The sequence below is a fragment of the Lipomyces chichibuensis genome (assembly GCF_038497645.1).
Source record: "Lipomyces chichibuensis strain CBS 12929 unplaced genomic scaffold V1513scaffold_20, whole genome shotgun sequence".
In the NCBI taxonomy this organism is placed as follows: Eukaryota; Fungi; Ascomycota; class Lipomycetes; order Lipomycetales; family Lipomycetaceae; genus Lipomyces; species Lipomyces chichibuensis.
Window position 1 is genome coordinate 211169 of NW_027117472.1, and position 19572 is coordinate 230740.

At 47.8% G+C, this 19572-nt stretch overlaps 6 protein-coding genes across 6 annotated transcripts; 3 read left to right on the forward strand and 3 right to left on the reverse strand.

Moving 5' to 3' along the window:
- Positions 1–86: 86 nt before the first annotated feature.
- V1513DRAFT_416148 (uncharacterized protein) lies at positions 87–1656 on the forward strand. The gene is made up of 3 exons (XM_066895834.1): positions 87–278; positions 358–1189; positions 1241–1656. Exons 1-3 carry the CDS (start codon positions 203–205, stop codon positions 1311–1313), a joined length of 981 nt encoding a protein of 326 aa, XP_066753067.1. The 5' UTR covers positions 87–202; the 3' UTR covers positions 1314–1656.
- Positions 1657–2358: 702 nt separating this feature from the next.
- V1513DRAFT_446628 (Alpha/Beta hydrolase protein) lies at positions 2359–5084 on the forward strand. The gene is made up of 4 exons (XM_066898298.1): positions 2359–2468; positions 2529–3143; positions 3198–3585; positions 3634–5084. The coding sequence occupies exons 2-4, from the start codon at positions 2667–2669 to the stop codon at positions 4773–4775; spliced, it is 2007 nt and encodes a 668-aa protein (XP_066753068.1). The 5' UTR covers positions 2359–2468; positions 2529–2666; the 3' UTR covers positions 4776–5084.
- A 1388-nt stretch (positions 5085–6472) lies between these two features.
- V1513DRAFT_401255 (uncharacterized protein) lies at positions 6473–9829 on the reverse strand. Its single transcript, XM_066895503.1, has 3 exons — positions 9432–9829; positions 9147–9374; positions 6473–9087 (listed from the first exon to the last, which is right to left on the reverse strand). The coding sequence occupies exons 1-3, from the start codon at positions 9625–9627 to the stop codon at positions 6710–6712; spliced, it is 2802 nt and encodes a 933-aa protein (XP_066753069.1). The 5' UTR covers positions 9628–9829; the 3' UTR covers positions 6473–6709.
- A 2188-nt stretch (positions 9830–12017) lies between these two features.
- On the reverse strand, positions 12018–14971 carry V1513DRAFT_380708 (P-loop containing nucleoside triphosphate hydrolase protein; the record flags this gene model as incomplete). Its single annotated transcript, XM_066895046.1, has 4 exons — positions 12018–13427; positions 13473–14696; positions 14742–14885; positions 14933–14971. The coding sequence occupies 4 exons, from the start codon at positions 14969–14971 to the stop codon at positions 12018–12020; spliced, it is 2817 nt and encodes a 938-aa protein (XP_066753070.1).
- A 689-nt stretch (positions 14972–15660) lies between these two features.
- V1513DRAFT_446640 (uncharacterized protein) lies at positions 15661–16897 on the forward strand. The gene has a single exon (XM_066898299.1). The coding sequence runs from the start codon at positions 15900–15902 to the stop codon at positions 16506–16508; it is 609 nt and encodes a 202-aa protein (XP_066753071.1). The 5' UTR covers positions 15661–15899; the 3' UTR covers positions 16509–16897.
- Positions 16898–18625, reverse strand: V1513DRAFT_446641 (uncharacterized protein). Its single transcript, XM_066898300.1, has 3 exons — positions 17979–18625; positions 17165–17923; positions 16898–17100 (listed from the first exon to the last, which is right to left on the reverse strand). The coding sequence occupies exons 1-2, from the start codon at positions 18242–18244 to the stop codon at positions 17329–17331; spliced, it is 861 nt and encodes a 286-aa protein (XP_066753072.1). The 5' UTR covers positions 18245–18625; the 3' UTR covers positions 16898–17100; positions 17165–17328.
- Between the last annotated feature and the right edge of the window lie 947 nt (positions 18626–19572).

Consider the following 19572-nt stretch of genomic DNA (forward strand, 5'->3'; position numbering starts at 1 on the left):
TGAGAGCTCGTGCAGGCGTTGGCGGGGGCCGCCGCCACTCAGCGACCAGTCTGGCTTGAAGCGCCCACGCTTACGGCCAGCACTCGCCCGAGCCGGCAAACCTCCTGACCGTCCCCATATATTCATATACCGCCCGAAATCTTCTTCCTTCCTCAGTCATAACCATTCAATTAATCTGCTCCAAATCACTTCCATCTACTAAATGACAATGGCATCTTCTCTTGACCAGCTCAAAGCCTCCGGCACCGTCGTCGTCACCGATTCCGGCGAATTTGAGTGTAAGTTCTTCACGCCTATGGCGTCATCGCTGCCTATGCAGCTTGTATCAGAAACATTGATTGCTAACTCTCGCCACAGCAATCGCTAAGTACAAACCCCAGGATGCTACCACCAATCCATCCTTGATTCTTGCGGCCGCGAAGAAAGCTGAGTACGCCAAGCTCATCGATGTCGCTGTCGAGTATGGCAAGGCCCACGGCGCCACCCCTGCTGAGCAGGCCTCCGAGGCTCTTGATCGTCTTCTCGTCGAGTTCGGCAAGGAGATTTTGAAGATCGTCCCAGGCCGAGTTTCCACTGAGGTCGACGCCCGTCTTTCATTTGACAAGGAGGGTACCATCAAGAAGGCTCTCAAGATCATCGACCTCTACAAGTCAATCGGCATCTCGTCGGACCGTATCCTCATCAAGATCGCCTCCACTTACGAGGGAATCCAGGCTGCGCGTGAGCTCGAGGCCAAGTACAACATTCACACCAATCTTACTCTACTTTTCTCCTTCGTCCAGGCCGTAGCCGCTGCTGAGGCCAACGCCACCCTCATCTCCCCATTTGTCGGCCGAATCCTTGACTGGTATAAGGCTGCGACTGGCAAGACCTACTCTGGCGCTGAGGACCCCGGTGTCAAGTCCGTTCAGACGATCTACAACTACTACAAGAAGTTTGGCTACAAGACCATCGTTATGGGTGCCTCTTTCCGTAACACTGGTGAGATCAAGGAGCTCGCTGGATGTGACTTCCTTACCATCGCCCCCTCCCTCCTTGAGGAACTCTACAACTCCACTGAGCCCGTTCCCCAGAAGCTGGACGCCTCTGGTGCGGCTACCCTCGATATCGCGAAGGTATCGTTCATCGACGATGAGGCTTCTTTCCGATTCGAGCTCAACGAAGACCAGATGGCTACTGAGAAGCTTTCGTAAGTTCTTGTTGATCGAATATGTTGTTACTGCTTATTAACAATGTCTAGTGACGGCATTCGAAAATTCGCAGCTGATGCTAGTACTCTCCTTGCCGTCTTGGAGAAGAAGGTTCAGGCATAAATATGGTATCACCGCTGTTTGCGCGACACATCTTTCATGGCCAATACATAAACAGTATCAATCTTTCTGTGGCGTAATACGAATAAAACCAAGGTCTATATCTAACATACTAAAAGATGGGAAATTTTATGCAGTGGGTTTTGTCATTTATGTATAACAACTAATAACGACGAAAAATATTCGATAATTCGAGTTTGAATTCGTGCTCAATGACAATTTGTAGTCGAACATTTTATTTCGATCTTTGTCAAGCAGCAGTTTGCTTCCAGAAAATCTCCCGGATGCTGCTGACATAGATTACATATGTTGCTTTGAAATGCATTGTCTGTCATGGAGACTCAATGCAATATATCTGAACCGGCGACGACATTGATGAAACGAACGACGACGGGAAAATGCCAATTGTGCCATTCAAAATTGCCCAGATGATAAGCTTTCCATTTAAGTTCGTACACCTGTTGGTAATTACGAGGGATCTGCGACTGTGCAATGTGATTATTTACACCAGTAACACAATGGGCAGGGATAGCCGGATGGTACTCGACAGGAGATCAGCACGAACAAACTGGAAATTGCAAACTAATTGTTGGGTCACCGTAGTCCTTGCCCAAACGCACGCACTTTTGTGACTTGAAAATCCTGATAGCTACAAATGTTTGGCGCAAAATCCTGTCATTCTTAAACCGCGCGATAACATGTTCAGTACGTCGATCCAAAGGCACGAAGGGGAGCAAAATGCCGTTTGACGAAAAATGAGTGGCTCGAGGCTGGCTACCATAAAATAAGCAACTTTATGGCATAAATGCAAAACTGTTTCACATTTGTATTAGGTAAGTTTGTGCTAAGTGGTTCGCCCAAATCTAGCAAATCTCGGTCAATTTTTCGTTCCATGATATGAAAATATCAATTTTATTTGAAAATGGCACGCTTCTCGTTTGGTTAATTTCCTACGAGTATGTCGACTTGGCGAGGTGGAATGATACTGCTGGACTGGAGGTGGTTCAAAATTTTGTCGTCCGTAACTTGTCTCCGACAACATAGGGTTTGTGTGCTTTGTATTTATAAGTGTGATATGGAAGATTGCTCTGTCCTGACCCGCAACTTATAGGTCTTATTGAGCCGATCGTTTTACAGTCCTATATTGTCGGGCCAGATGTACTTAACCCAGCTTAGTCTTCCTACACTATTCGCGATCTAGTCTGACGTCAATCATAGACAAGATCCGCGCGTTGTCTGCTAAACTTTCCCTCTTTATGCCATTTTACGCAGCCTTGAGATCAGTATTTCTCCTGGTCCACTAGTGCTATTTCAATCCGCCCTGCCTGGTGCGTTTGACTGCGACAATTCACGAAGATGCCACTCCCGCTCTTAGGTCGGCTCAAGCTACGGGAATGGCCGCCGCTTATCTTCGGTCTGTGTCTGGTAATCCTCGAGTCCATACTGCGCTTCGTCACCTCTTGTCTCCCATCGCCAATCATTGTGCTATGCGAGGATGTTACAAAACGGATGTACGCTAAATTCGTCCCGACCGTGACAAAGGAAAGGACAATCGTGCAGGAAATTTGCAGTGCGGGGGGATTCGTTGATATATGTGAAATTTACGGATACCGCGTTGAGGAGCACATCGTCAAGACTACGGACGGATACTTGTTGGGCGTGCATAGGATTTATCAGTCAAAACGCGAGGTGGCGAATGAAGTCTTGCCGAAGGGAAAGCCGATAGTGTACTTGCATCATGGCTTGCTGATGAATAGTGAAGTGTGGGTCTGTCTTACTGATCCGAAACGGTGCCTACCGTTTTTGTTAGTGGAGCGCGGTTACGATGTTTGGGTGTGTTCGCAGTAATACGTTCTTGTTTGATGTCTATACTGATGTTTATGAAAGCTCGGAAACAATCGCGGTAATAAGTACTCGAAGAAACATGTCTTCCTCCAATCCACTGAAAGTGCGTTCTGGAACTTCTCCATGGACGAATTCGCACTCTACGACATTCCCGACACGATCGACTACATCCTCTCGACCACCTGCCAAAAGAATCTCGCATATATCGGCTTTTCTCAGGGCAGCGCACAGGCTTTTGCGGCGCTGAGTTTGCACCCCGGGTTGAACGACAAGGTGAAGGTGTTTGTAGCGCTCGCGCCTGCAATGGCGCCTGGAGGACTAAGTATTGGTATTGTTGATGCACTGATTAAGGCTTCGCCAACGATTATGTTTTTCTTTTTCGGACGCAAGGCGATTTTATCGAGTGCCATATTTTGGCAGAGTATTATGTGTAAGTTTTAGTCTGCTTTGTTTAATTTTGCCTCAGCTGATTGTTTAGATCCACCGCTGTTTGTCCGACTAATCGACAGGTCACTAATTTTCCTGTTCAACTGGCACGGCAAACACATTTCCTTCCATCAGAAAGTCGCCGCCTACGCGCACCTGTACTCGTTCGCGTCCGTCAAGACTGTTGTGCACTGGTTCCAAATCATGCGACACTCATGTTTCCAAATGTTCGATGACGAGCCGAGTTCTCCAGTCCGATTATACGGTCAGGCGTTTTATAAAGTCGCCCAATTCCCAACCCGGAATATACGCAGCCCGATATATTTGATGTATGGCACGGCGGACTCATTAGTTGACATCGATGCAATGCTGAAAGAGTTACCGAGGCATGCGGTCGCGATTCCTGTTGAGGATCATGAGCATTTGGATATTATATGGGGCAAAGACGTGCAGAAGATTGTTATACCGCAAGTGCTGAATGTGTTGGAAAAATATCTGTCGGTTCCGGTGAGTCTGGTGAGTGTCAAGTTGAATGTGGACAATTTTTTTGAAGAGGAATCCAAGGCTTCATCTTGGTCTTCCTCGTCGACCAGTATCTGTGACGAGAGCAACAAGGCTCGGAAACAAGATGGCGAAGAGAACACAAATGACGGGAATGTGGAAGTTAAGAGTAATAGCGTGAATGCCGAATGCGAAACTCTTGATTCCGATCCCCATCGCGATCTCGACGCAGATGATGAGGATGAGGAAAGGGTGGTCAAGCGTTCAACCCGTTCATCCTCGCCACAATCTTTCCGCACAGTCAAATCGTCATCACGATCACCAGTGGGCACGAGCCGGAGATCGATGTCCCAATCTCCTCCACCAAAGAAGCTCACGTTTGCTTCGACCGGGGGAAATTTCTCCAGTGACGGAATCGTATTGGGCAGCTCGGGCCCGGTAACCGCGATTAGTATGCCCGGAATGGTGGCCAGTCGCGACATGGCAGACAGTGTCGCTGCGCATACACAGACGTTCTCCCCGTCCACCTCTTCCGCTGCCGCTATGGTTGCCACAGGAAGTACAGTCATGAGTACGAATGCAAATTCGAATAGATTGCAGTTTGGAAAGACTATGGAACGGACTGGCGAGCTTATTTCTAGCGCGTTTAGAAATAAGGGGCGTACTCTTTTTGGCGACGAGAAGGAGGCATAATTTTCCTTTTGTGTGTGTCCACGTTGGCTGGGAGTTAGGATTTAGTATGGTATGGCGTTTATCTTTACAAAGTGATAGATTCGGAAATAATGATGGATTCGTGTGTTCTCATCTATGATGCGGAAAAATTTTGACGTTTGCTTTGTTGCGATGAAGATGATCATGACGCTACATGTAGAGTACAGATAGAAGTTACACAAATGCACATTCGTTTGTCCTGTATTCGTCATTGGAATGCATGACCGCCGCAAAGTAGACCTGATGAGTTCAATATTTTAGTATTAAACTTTGTCGCTGTCGCCATTAGGTTTCCCATTCAAGAATTATTATCATCCGCTATTATAATTACAGAAGAGACGGTAATATTATCCCGAATCGTGGTAACGACACTTTTTTTGTTTGAAGCCCGTTGATTGCTACAATTTATGTACATGAACACGCTGGGGAATGAACAGGAAAAAAGCACGGTACTTGACTTATATAACCTCTAGGTCACACACACTCGCCATTGACAGAGATTGCGAAGTGACTCGCAACGAGAGATTTTTGCCACCTGAGAATGGTAGACGTAACCATCTGAGAGATTGTGCCATAATTGTCTTAGTAACTCACTTTAAAACGAGTCACTCTTACGATTATTTTGAATGGGAGTAAGAGAATTTTATATGGGCCTGATACAATTGCCAATTCCAATGTTAACATATGTCGGCCACGCAAATAGGATGCTTCGGGATGCGAATACAGAGCGGCAGGTAAACAAGTATAAACTGCACAATTAAAAAGGCGCTGCCAGAGTATAGATATGCAACGTCAGTCGTTGTTCCCCCAAAGTGCATGCCATCCAAGATGCCGAGGAAATCGATCCGATATGTAATGTAAACAAGTGCAACAGGGCTTGTCCGTTCCGAGACCGCGACTCAGTTGGAATATAGCAAAGATAGTTGATGTTAATAGCATAGAAATGAATGCATTGTTGTATTAAGCTCGAGGTTCACCACACGTCACGAAATAGAATTCGCAAAATCTTGTAAATCGGTTAGACTTGTGCTTTGTAAAGGGCAGTAAGGCTGTTGCCCATTTGCCGATATCGGCGATATCGGCGTTATTTGTTCAGCCGCAAAATTTCGCCGATAAAATATCCGCAGGGGGTTGACCTTAGCCTCCTCGACAATTAAGTCGACTATATATCGACTCGATTATCGACAGAATATTGCCCTAACTTAATAAAGATTAGCTCGGATTCCCGAATCACGTGATCAACACGACTACTCCACCTGAATCAACCCGTCTGCTACTTGATATCTAGATATAAAAATATGCATTTAATCCATTGTACGCCTCGAAAAACCCCAATTATTTGGGTATACAGGTATTAGGTATAGTAAGAGACACCAGTCTCCTTTTTGTTAGGCAGCTTTAGGGACTATCAAAATATCGTTCAATGTCAGAAAGTGCAGTCTGGCCGCTGGAAGCATCCGAGACTCCCAAAGTGGCTGTCATTGTACCCTGGCGAAAGTCGTAACAGGGGAATCGTTGTCAGTTGGCGAATCCATCAAATAAAGCTTTTCGCGGAGATCGTTAATGATAAGGGCGCGCCAGAGTTCTCGTCCGCTTCTAGCTCTTTCAAGATGAGGCTTTGTCTGAGCCGAGGATTTAAAATAACGGCGACAAAATATGTATCCGTCTCATCGATAAAGGTATAATAGTTCTTGTATGCCTAGCAATCACGACATTCCATTCCCAAAAGAGAAACAAAATTACGCTGCATAACAGTGTGTACACATGTAAACGGGACGATCACGATGCAAAACAAAGCCATCTAAAATTACAAAATCATCGCCTTCTTTTCTGGCCCATAAACTCCGGTTTGCGTATCCCACACTCAACACATGTCTATTTGCAACCACAGCAACAATGGCGAGCAGAGCTCAGTATCATTGCAAAAACTTACACCGACCACTCTCGACATGTGCCGAAATCCATTCATCTACATTCTGAAACTCCATCAAACAAGCCCCGCATTTCCCTCCTGCGCCTTGTCGTTCTTTCTTCTTCGTGCCGGCGGGATAGTCGAAATGCATAGACTTCAAGTGATTCTTATACGTGTCGCATCGCGAAAATCCCCCAGATGGATGACACCGCCTGTCGGTGGCGTGATAAGGACAGTAGAAAGGCGCGTCTCCTTGATGGGACTTTTGATGACGGAGAAGGTCATTCGGGCGGGAGAATCCGCGGCCGCAGACGGTACAGGAATGTGGTCGGGACGCGTAGGATAAGTGTGTCGAGCAGTGCGCCGATAGGTTGGAATACCACCCATTGCACTCCGGACATTGCTGTTTTCGTGAGCGGATACGCTGCGGCCCGCCAACTCCAGGTAGAAACGGTTGTTGTTGGTGTGCGAGATTCTGGTGATATTGCAGAGACTGATGTGGATGGTAATTCGGGCTGGGCGGAACAGAAACCGCGTCTACCCTCGGACCATGCCACCAAGGTAGAGGGCCGCTGGCGATACTTGAGTTGCTTGTCGTCGTGTAATTTGGCCCGTGGTCTGTATTAGAGGACGCGCTATTGTTGACCTCTTCATCCTCGTCCTCAGCTTCGTGCGAGCGAGAACCGGTACTGGTCGTGCTGCTCCGTCGTCGGTATCGTTGCAAGTCTCCGGGATACCCAGCTGCGAAAGTCGCCGCGCCCAGCAAGAGCGAGTTGATACTGCTGAGACCGCTGCCGTTCGTGCTGTACCCGTTCGAACCCGAGCTCAAGCTTGTCGGCGTTGACCCGGCAGAACTGGACATTGTGGTAGCCGCATAGCTTGACGATCCGGCTGATTCTGAAGGAGGATTCGGATTCGTCAGTCGCGCAATGCTCATGGGGTCATTGGGACTGGTTGGGATGTAGTTAATACCATGGACAGAGTTTGTCATTTGATGGTCAAAATTTGGCGATGATTCTTGCATCCTTCCCGCAAAATTCCAGTCTGTCGCGAGACCAGGGAATAGCCTCTCAATGCCACCGATTGCCATAAACCGTTGAACAAGCGGGTCAACAGAGTCCGGAACGGACGAGGCTCTAGGGCCACTAATACGCGCAGTAACGGTCGACGGTCCAGCGAGTCCGAAGTCGGCGATCAGCTCGCTGTCGTGAGAGTTGACGGGCTCGAGTGGCGGCGACGGAGGACGCTCGTGTAGAACGAAGGCGGAAGAATTTGTTGCTACGGTTGTTGCGGATGCCGCAAAAGTAGGGATATGGATAACGGCTGGCTTGCCGGCTGCGACCGTGACCAGCGGCGCTGTTGTTGTAACTGCGTCCTCGGTGACAGCGGTCGCGCTGGTCGCGGATAAAGAAACGGGAGGACCGAAGAGTGGCACACCGGAGCGCATGAGATTGTTGAACACGTTCAAGGCTTCGACAGAATCTAGGGGACCCTGGAATCGGTGGTGTATGAGAACTTGTTGTGCGAATGACGTGGTGTATCTGTTGGTCGTTGGGGCCGTAACACCTTCAACAGCGAGAGGACGTAGAGGTGCCCATTCCAGATCTGCTGCCGTTTCCTTGGCCGCAGTAGGCACTTCTTGCGTGGATGGAAACGAAGATGATGTTGATGCCAAGTCTTCATCAAAGTTGAGGTAACAAAGATTGCCGATTTCTTCCTGCTCCTCAAAGAATTTACCGAATTCGTCCATATCAATTTCGTCATCCGACACTCCTTCAGCAGCTTTGTCGACTGGTGAGAGTTTGGGTTCCAACACTGGTCCCTCCTCACCGTCTTCGTCGTGGTTGTAGTCCGTCCTGTCAGATACTATGTAGCGCGAATTCAAATGGTTGTTCGTTACCTCAGAGATATCCTGCGCATCCTGTGGTTCCGCGGACAGCCGTTTCGCTATACTGACAGTCGCCGCCGAAGGATATGGCCAGTGTGACGGACTGGCCGGCGGTGGCACTGGGGCTGGGGCAGGGGTCGTGAAGTTAGACGCAAATACAGGAGCGTCAGGCTCGACTTTAATCTTGACCTCATCCATTTTCTGGGTCAAATTTCCCGTTAGAGCAGTACTTGACAACGTCGACGTCATCGCAAGGACAGCCACCCCGCCTCGGTTGACTTTGTCAACGCATGTCTGGACTTTATGGTGGAGTGTCGCGACGAAGAAGTGCTTTTTGCACTTCTTCGTGTGGTGAGATCGATCAGTGTGCTCGGATTTCACGTTAAGTTCATGGCGAGGCATTTTCGGGACAAGAGCACGCAGTCTTTGGGCAAAGGTCAATCGGTTGCATTCGACAGTGGGTTTGTCGGGTTCAGAAGACTGCTTTTCCAGATCTCACCATAATCAGTATGATTTTTAATCCAAATCATGAAATAATAACCATGATACACACCTTCCTTGCTTGGACAAATTCTCAGAGTCTTCATTTTCTCGACAATGCTGTTGGTCAAGGTGACGCCAGTCATGGACGTGGTATTCGTGGACGTCGCGGTTAGGACGTCCAGTTCACTACCATTGGCATTCCGGCGATGCATTTTGTACATGAGCTTCTTAACGGCACGAGTGGTCGTTGGACACCTGCGGTCCGTGAAATCGGGCTCGAACGACAACTTTGTATTATCTGGAGCCGTTAATATTGGCAGCTGCAGGAGCAGATAGATAGAGAATGAGTACAAACCTTTGTAACTGTCTTCACTTTGGACTTTCCGAAGAGAGCAGGTGTCGCGCTCGTCGGAATTGTCAGGATTGCATACGCGGACGGCGGCCAACATGTCGCGGAGTATGCGGATGCCTGTTTCGACTGTTTCGTCGTCGGACGGCGGAGTGTTTGCGGTGCAAGTGGTTTTGGTGCGGGCAGTGTCAGCGGCGTTCATATTGGGCAAAAAAGGTTTCTGCGGAGTCAGCCGTGTGCGGCTCAGAGTCGTGTCAGCGAAATATACTGCTTGGTGGTGAGCAAGGCTGCAGTGGATAACACCAAACAGGGAGGGGATGGGATCCGAGTAAGAAGTACTAGAGAATGAAGAAGAAGAGAATATGGCCGGTTGGCGGGTGGTGGGATAGGAGGCTGACAGGGTGGGTTGTGATGGTGGAGGGCAGCGGAGTTTCGGTTCATACTAGAACGAGACAAATGGAACATCGACACGCAACGGGGAGCCTCGACACTGCTCGACACTGCTCGACACGATCAGTGCAGGGGCTTGGACTGCCAAGGTCGCCAACACGGCCGGCAATCGGCAATGACGCGTCAGTGTTGCCGTGCGCATGGACCACCCAACGGCTGAGGCTTATTATTTGGGTTTGCCGACTCTTCCTGTCCCCACAACAGCACATCCTCATGTTCGCCCGGAAGTACGGACCGCTTTCAGCATAGCTCCAAGCAGCTAAGCAGCTTGGCATCATTCTGTCATGAACTTGTCCCTGAGGGTGTCGTACCGATACTAGCTTCATTGGCGACCGCCGAACTTTGTCGCGGGGCCTCCGCCGGAACCCGTCATTGGACATCGGTCATTCAGGCTATGTTCCTTCCGCTCGGATGCTTGAGTGCTTTCTTTGCCTTTGGTTCTTGGTAATACGTCTCTTTATCGATTGTAAAAGTTTTCATTGGTCGTAGAGGCTCGGACGGGGTGCAGGATTGGACATAAGATCACGTTGGTCCACCGACGAGTCCTCATGTCAATATTCTTAAAATTAAATGTCAACGGACTTAGGAATCATATAGTACTCACAGAATTATCTGTATAATCCTCACACATCTTTCCACCAAACGAGGGCTTCGTCTCACAGTCGGGCTTCCGTCGCCGGTAACCTTTTTTCGGACTTGTGTCGACTAGAACCCCCGCACATCGAATGTTCCTCAACTGACAGTTTTACTAACCATACACCTATATATATAGCATTCTCATGCGTGCGATCGTACTCCATTTAGCCTGTTGCTACGATTATACGCTCCCATCTATATATGAATTCGGTTGTTTTGGCCGGTCGGAGATCGCACGAGAAAGCCTGTGCCACTCTAGTACCATGACAAGTAATTTGGCAACAAGTTAACTCTGGCCGATGTCTCGACGCCACCTCGGTCAGGACCGAAAATATTTCCTACTTCATATTCTATTCGTAGCACCCTCAAACGGATGTAATCTCTCATCTGTCGTTGTCGACGAAGCTTGTGTACCATAGTCGACAAAAAAGCGACTACATATCCGATTGCCATGGCCTTCCGCCGCCGCGCTTGCACTAGCGCCATCGTCGCTCGTCGGGTCTAACACCACGCCCAGACTAAGGGGCTGTCGGAGATAATCTAACCACGGCTGTCATCTATATCGTCTTCATTCCGTTGGTGATAACCGGAATCATAGGACCTTTCGACACAGCACTCACCCTCTGGGGAAGAAAGCGAAGTCGCTCTAGGCATTCAATAATCTCATCGATGACCTTATATACACGCTACATTTCGCATTGTTATTATTAAGACCATTCTAAAGAGGAAATCAAAACACTTCAAAATCAATTAACCGATACGTTCTCACTTAACACCTTCCGCGGACTCCCACCGCAGCTCCCATTATTGTTACTGCCCATCTTATCGAGCACATCCGCCACCATTCTCAAGCTCCTCTCAGCCTCATTCACTCGCTCCCGCAAAATCTTCATCTCCTCTTTCCGAATGAGTGCTTGTTTCGCCCGCGTCTGCCCATCTTCCTCGTCCTTCTGCCGTAACCGTCCGCGGAATGCCTCCCGCTCTAATTCAACCTCCCGCATTCTTTTGCGCAAGCTCGCTCTCTCGTCCTCCACAATCTCAATCCGCTTCGCCACAACCTCCAATTCCCGCTCCAGCGCTGCCTTTTCGTTCTCCAATTTCTCTCGCCCGCCACTTTCCTGTTTCAATTCGGCCCGTAGCACAATTATTTCCGCTTCTTTCTTCTTCATAATTCCTTCGAACTTACTGGTCGTCTGTGAGAGATTTATAATCTGTTCACGCAGTTCCTGGTTTACTCGCACAGCAGCCTGCATCTGTCTGTTGCTGCTCTCAAACCGTAGGTTCTAACTCCATTAGCCTCTAGTCCATCAACGCAAACACCCTATCAAACTCACAGCCTGTTCTAATCGACTCTCCAGCTCGGTGTCAGAGTTCTTCAACTTCGCTTCAACAGTAATTAGCTGCTTCTCGCGCTGACTGACAATCGCCTTGAGCAGACGAATCTCCTGACTTCTATAGAGTATCTTAGCAACTTCCTTCACTAAATGTACCCGGTGCGCGTAGAACTCACAATTGCTCCATCTCACCATGAATTTTGCCCTCCTTATCCTCCTTTTTGCTCAAATCTGCTATAAGTGTCTCAATCCGCTTATCCAATGCACCCTTCTCTCCCTCCAACCGCCCGATAATCCGTGCGGCCTTCTCCAACTCTCCTCGCCACATCTCAACCTCTTTGTCCGCCTTGCGCTTCGCATCAAGCAACTCCTCGCACTGCGCTTCCAACTTGTCCAAATCCTCCAGCGCGACAGCCAGTTGCTCCTCCAAATCCGCCTCCCGCGTCTGCGACCGTCGCAATATCTCTTGTTTATCTATCGCAAGCGCACGCTCGCTTTCAAGCGTCTCCTGCACTTTTTTCATCTCCGCCTCCAGTTTGCGCGACCGGTCCCGCGCTTTTTGAGACTCTGCCTCAGCATCAGCCAGTTGCGCCACAACTTTACGATATTCTCCGTCTCGCGCCATAGTCTGCACCGTTTCGCGCTGAGCCATAAGCAAAGGCTGCATCTTGACGTACACTTTCCACCACGGATTATCAGTCTGCGACGCTTTGATATTCCGCGCGATAACTTGCACGGCTTCAGCGCGGTACAGCCGTTTATTAACGTACCGTCTCTGCAAGTACCCGCGCACTCGACTCTGAATGAAGGTAATGACTGTCCGCACCAGCTTCTCTCGCTGGTCTTCCAACTCCGCCAACACGCCCGCTCTGAAAAATACCTTGGTGATACCGACTCTAAAAGCGCTCTTGTCGAGCTTCAACGCCTCGAGTATAAGTGAACATGCCCGTTGTCCGTCAACATACCCCGTCGCGGTTGCTTTCGCAAGTGCCCCTCTCGCACCCGCGCCCTGTGCAGCAAGAATCTCATACCGCTGTCTAAACTCCGCGAACGAAAGCCGGTTTGGGAATCCGGTTCTTGCAATCCGAATGCCCTCCAACACACCATTACATCGCAGCTGATCTAGCACGAGCACACTATCCATCTTCCTCGGCATCTTCTCGTGGTTCGGGAGAATACATCTCACGAAATGGGGCCGGGTTGAATTCAGCTGCGCCATAAGCGAAGTAAGCTGCTCTTTATGTCTTTGAGCAACCGTGCGGAACAATCCCTTTCTCTTCCTAGCCGCGAGATCCCCCTCCACGTCGTCGACAAATAACTGAGCGATATGCGGCTCTTCGGAAAGTGAAAGCAAATGCGTGATATTGTCATTCAACGGATCTTTGTTCTTCTCGAGCCAACCGTCGGTCGAGTAGTCGACTTCTGCCGCGTAGTGCCTAAGTCGAAAGCCCTGCTTGAATAGCGACGGCTTATATTTGTCGGATTTCTTATCCCAGAGCGAGTGCAGCTTTTCCGTGAACGATTTGTCCGTTGCCCGAGGCATGACGCAGTCCTCGTCCAGGCACGAAAAAATGCCGATTGGCTATGTTCGTCAGCATATCCTCTTCAAATTATAATTGAAACTTACATTCGACTTCTCGATTAAATCAATAGTAGGCTGCAGATCATGTCCAAAATCAATAAACTGCCAGTCAATGTTCTCTCTGGCATACTCTTCCTGCTCAAGCACAAACATATGGTGATTGAAAAACTGCTGCAGTTTCTCGTTCGTATAGTTAATACACAACTGCTCAAACGAATTTGCCTCAAAGATCTCGAAACCTGCAATGTCCAGCACGCCAATGAACATCGTACTGCCACTGTCTCGCTCCAGAACCTCGTTGATGCGGTTGACAAGGTATGCAAACCCGCGCTCATACAACGCTTTTGCGAGCGCATGCAGCGAAAATTGCACCTGTGCTTGTGTACGCGACTGGTCAACCCAATCTCTACCGGCCTTGACTCGGGGTCGCAAAAGCGCCTTCGTAAAGGCGTCGACGGACACGCCCATGATATGACAAAGTTTCTCAACCTGCACATGCTGCAGTAGCTTCGCCTGCCCGGACGACCGCTCAGCTCCAACCTCAAGGTTGCCAATGTGCAATATTATCGCAATCACACGCAACAAGTCGGTTTGTTCCTGCTCAGAAAATGCCATGATCTTGAAAGCCAGCATCAATTTGTTGAACTCGTCCGCGTCCGAAATTCCTGGAATTGATCGTTGGCCGTTCTTCAAGTATGCATAGTCCCCGACCTTCTGGTCTAATAGGAACTTCTCGCGCAAACCCGCTGAAGCGCCGCATAGCAGCTGGTAGAATATGTGGTAATTCCGTTCAAGCGGACTTTGTGTGACCACCCGTGACTTTTCGAGCAAGTACCAGTTAATATATGCACCAGAAATTTGTCCAGACCGACTAAATCCAATCTTTATGAATTTTCCAAACCGTGACGAGTTATTATTGCGAACGGTCTGCGAGTTGCCGAATGCTTCGAGTATTGGATTTGCCTGCAATATCTGCTGCTCAATAGTTCCTAGTTCGCTAGACTTGTTGGTCGGCGTCGTTACTGCGGCAAGGTATTGAATCACTTTCTTGGTGTTTTCGGTCTTTCCAGCGCCAGATTCACCAGTAACCAGAATAGACTGGTTTTCATGCATTTCCAGCATATTGCGGAATGCTAGATCGGCGATAGCATAAATATGCGGTGGCGCAACATCACGAGACTTGTTTTTGTACATGGAAATATATGCGTGGTTGTAAATAGGCAAACCGCAGTACGGATTGACTGCCACTAAGAAGAGTCCTGAGTATGTCTAGTCACATTAGTGGGAGCTCGGCCAGACCAGCAGCTGACTCACATAAATCATGTCCGCCATATACCTAGATGCCAGGTTGTGAACTACGGAGGCTTCATTCAGGTGAGTCAACTCGGCCATGTCGTTTGCCTTGTCAAATTTCGGGGGGTTAACCTTATCAACCTCATCCTTCTGGACAATCCGATCCTGGCCGTATTAGCACTTTACATATCAACAGGTGACGTACAACCTACATACCAAATCATCTGTGCATCGAACATGTAGCATCCCATCGTCGTCCTCTCCGGTAACAAACCCCTTCACAAACGCCTTTTCTGTATCAGCAACCCACACCCACCGCTTCCCCGAAAACTCGGTGTGCTCGCCATCATTCCAACCGCCATTCTCGACGGTCTGACCAGCGGATATGCCAGGATTCACGTCTTCGGCCGACTTGAGGGCAGATTTGATCTGACTTGGCGTAAACGTATGCACACGTTTCGACGGCCCGCAAGAATAAAGTGCCGGTACAAGGTGGCTCCGACCATGGGGAAGGTTCTGTGATATTGGAGATAGCTTGTCTGGAGATGCCGCGCGTGTAGGAGTAGTTGGTTCCATCGTGGTTGTAATGTTGATCAGTCCGTTGACATGCAAAATGCGTTTACTTAACCAAAATCACTTAAAACACAACGCGCAAGAAATCTCACGAGTGCATGCGTCCGTCTTTAGGAAAATCCCGCAGTAGTACTGACCTTTTGCGAGGGTGTGCTCGGTAATGTTGTATAGGAAAAGTGAGAAAGTGGGAGTTCGGGTTGTTACACAATTGCCAGCCGCACCAACCTGACACTAAAATGTAAATAGCCGTCGTCAGGGCAACAGAGTCTGCTAACTCTCTCGCGAGTGTTTGGTAGATTGCGACTAAATTTCCTTGGAGCCAGCAATATGTGAAGCTGTTGTCACTTTTTATCAATTATATTAATTAGCTATACGATGCATATATAGTAAACTATCCCTTGCAGTACGATATTCGGTAGCGGTTTAATGACATGTTGAAGAGGCAATATCCACCGTCGACCCTTGATTAACACGATTTCATCGTGCCCCAGCCCGATTGACCACAGCTTGCCTCAGTCGATCTCAACGCGACTTGAATCCCACGCAGTCATAGCACAGAGAAATATATTTTTACGCGACACGAACTCTGTTGCATACTGAGTCTCCATGGCTGCTGATTCTGTCTCCTGCGTCGAGCCAGTACTGTACAATCCTTGCACTCCGTACTTCGATTTCTCCAAGAATGAGTACGTAGTTGAACTAGCGGAAACTCGGCATCCTGGCACTAAACGCAAGGATGCGACTGTTGACAACGTAGAAGCTAGGGAGACTCCTACTACAAGTGTCGTTGGCAACAACAAGAAGGAAGGGGATTTGGAATATATTGTCTCAAAGACAAAATGGCAGAAAATTGAGATGATTGAGGAAGGCGTGCAAAATGTGGCGGATGAATTGGACAATTACGAAAACAAATATTCTGATAGGAGTATTGGTAGCGAAGGACCAGTCCAACCAGATGGGATTCTGTGGCTGGACGAAGCTGTCCTAAGTGAATACACTGCATACGAAAAGTTGTCCAGATACTATGATCTTACCACTCACTGGCAGCAGCGGAACCGAAGGATCGGATGTGGGTACACAAATACTGCGAGCGTTGTCCACAGTGTCAATGGAAATAAGGCAACGAAGTTAGTTCAAGTGGCTGATCTTGCTATAGCTGACGCTGATGTCGGGACCAGTAATAATGCCAGGAAGATTGCAAGAGTCTTATGTTAACTGTCGTCTTAATCGGCCGAATGAGACTATTCTGTTGCTGCTCACTGTCTGTTGGGGAAGAGAGCCTGAATAAACGGCAGACTCTGTGTGTTCTTTCATTTTGCTTCATTACCGTGTTGCTGCATTCTCAGCCTTATAATAAAATACGGATGATTTGAAACAATCGTATTCACCGTTTTCTGAAGCACTGCATTTGTTGCCTGTCAATATCGCATAGTTGCAAAGGAGTTCACGGCACAGCTTGTATCACTTCGAACGCTAGGTGCAGTAGGCTCGTGTTACTCAACTGCTGACCGTATAGAAATTATTAAGCTTCCACCTTACGCTGCACGCTGACACAATGCATCTGAGGGATCTTACGAAGCTGCTTAAAGTAACTAATGATTGATCTGACGAGCGAAATCAAAATCATTAATGGCGTATTCTGAAGCTCTATGTGCAATTACATTAAATACCATCACTTGTACTCTCCAGCATAGCGCCAAAAACTGTTGCAAGAATGCTGCCCTCCAAAAAGTCTCCAACAAAGTTTAAGGTTATACCAACAACATGCTTAGTAGTAATGAAAATTAGTATCGAACACCAGGCACAACTCAGTATTCTAAGACTTGTTATCCCGCAATGACAAAGTAACCGAAACTTGTAATGCCGCTCACATTATAGTGTGCGAGAATACACAATGCCGAAATAATAATCTAATCTATAAATATCCACAAGTCATTTTGGGCCTAAATGCATACCATATGTACAATTGGGAAAGTATTCAGTCAAGTCCAACACTTCCATGCTAATTGTGATTCAGTCAAACCCAAGGCTCCAATCATGTGTTTCTTCCCCACCGCTCCTTGTCATCGTCGATTAAAGTATATGCAGGTTTGAACGATTGCTCGCCTGTACTATCCACTCCCCTCTCCATTAGCAGTGCCGGATTTGGATGGGTATCTGTAGTTCCTCCTAATGAGGTATAACCCAAATCGTATAAAATGCAATACTTTATGTCCAACTCTCGCAAAAATTGCCACACCTCAGCGTAATGCCAGTCGATGACAGGATGAACGCGCATAAATTTCGGCCAACCGTGATCAGTCTCGTCGAAATACGTAAGATCGGCTCCATTTGGATCAGTCCGACGAGTACCGACCATAATGGCTTTGATGTCCGGTTTGGCGTCAAGAAATTTCTGGAAAGCAGCTTTCATGGGCGTAGGCAATCTGATTAAGTCGAGGGAATATAATGTTGCACAATCATTGACGAATGCATCGACTTCTGGAAACGCGCTCAATGAATGAACGTAAACGGTGTGAATTCGTTGTGGTGGAAATTGGGAAGAATGGTAGTGGAGACTTGCCAGGAGTAGAACTAACATAGCAAGGCAGTCTTTGCCTCCATTGAAAGAAATTGCTAATTCGTCAATGCTATATTTGTAAGCATATGGTACCACAGACAAATGAAGAGTCCTAGACGACGTACCTGTATCGTCTCAAAGCTTCGTTGATTACACCTAATGATTCTCGGACCCGCTCTTTTGTCCGTTGACGGAGATCTGCTATATCCGCGGATTCTGACGCAGGAGTCGTCGCGAGGTAGGAATCCACTCGTCGGGCAATATCAGCGCACGCGTTTGCCAGAGGAATTGTGGACGATGTAGGGGCAAATTTCGGCCTGGTGGCCGAAGTCGATGGTGGTGCGGAGGATGATGACGAAGTCCTCGCGGAGGCTGCTGCTACTTGAGCCATAGAAGCCGTTACCACTTGACTGTAAGCCAGGATTGGCGCACAAAATCAGCTCAAATATGAAGTCTGCGTGGTATTATTTTGCACTCCCAACTGCAATGACAATGCCTTAGGTCGACAAGTAAGAGCGTAACGAATGAACAGCTACTAAAGAAACTAATAAAACTTGGCTTGAAAACTATTGTTTCTCAAGCACAAGTACTTTTTCTAGCAAACAAACTGAAAGTAAAAATAAACGAGCACCAAATTGCCGAGAACTGTTAATGGTGGAAGATTCAAGTTCTCGAAGTGGCCCTGCGTGAGTTAACTGGCGCCGAAGGGAGGTGTGTTTTTCGTTAATTCGAACCTCGAAAAACGTCAGTCCATCTGCCGTCCGGTCCTGACCAAAGAATCTTATCAAATGCGCTTGAGCAGCGCTGGCTGATGACTGAGAAGTAGATAAGGTTACACTAACAGCTTAAATGACTAAGTTATATGAGATATGTGCAGCCCTTTAAGTGAATAATAGATCCCACCTGGCATCTCAAACCCTTCCAAGCATGAATCCTGCAACGCCTATATAGGCTGTTGCTATAGTCAATTGTTCGGTGCTAAAGGCTCGTGGAAAAACAGTAGATCAACTTTTTTGTTCACCGAAAAAGCGGCTTTATTACTCCTGATGAACGACTTATAGCTGATGTTCGACTTACACAAACCTGGGTAGGCTTGCTCAGTAATATTGCAGATCGTCCACCATTATTAAGATCTCAAATCCTGTACACTTTGCATGGCCCGGTAGAGAGACATATAATGGAGGAGATGTAGGAAAATTTGGATCACATCATTCGGTTTGTGTCAACAACCATTATCGTTTAAACACTAACACATAATAATACAGATCTTATAATTAGGTAAGTCATTGTTTTGTCCGTTTTACCGTAAGGAAACCTTTGCCTCAGTAGTCAGACATGACAACCAACTCTCATCTCCTGCCAGTTTCGATGACAGTGGCAAGAATCATTTTCCCGGTAGATAATTGGGTTTGCGCAATAATATTGACCGTTGACGAAAATTTCAAATTCATGCGATCAGTTAAGATTCCTGTAATCTAGTTAGGTAACCAGCACATTGGACATTGTTGTATCCCGTTGACATACTACAGCCGGAAACAGTAAGCCTTGAGCTGTAGGAGGCTGGCTCCCACTATTACCACAATACAGCGAAGACGCCGGTGTACAGTTAACGAAAGCATCATTCCCTTGTAAGTCACACATTTGATAACTACCTCAACCAGAAGTATTGCTCTCTGCTGAAATCTGTGCTTCACATGTCAAAAACCTGAGACTATAAAA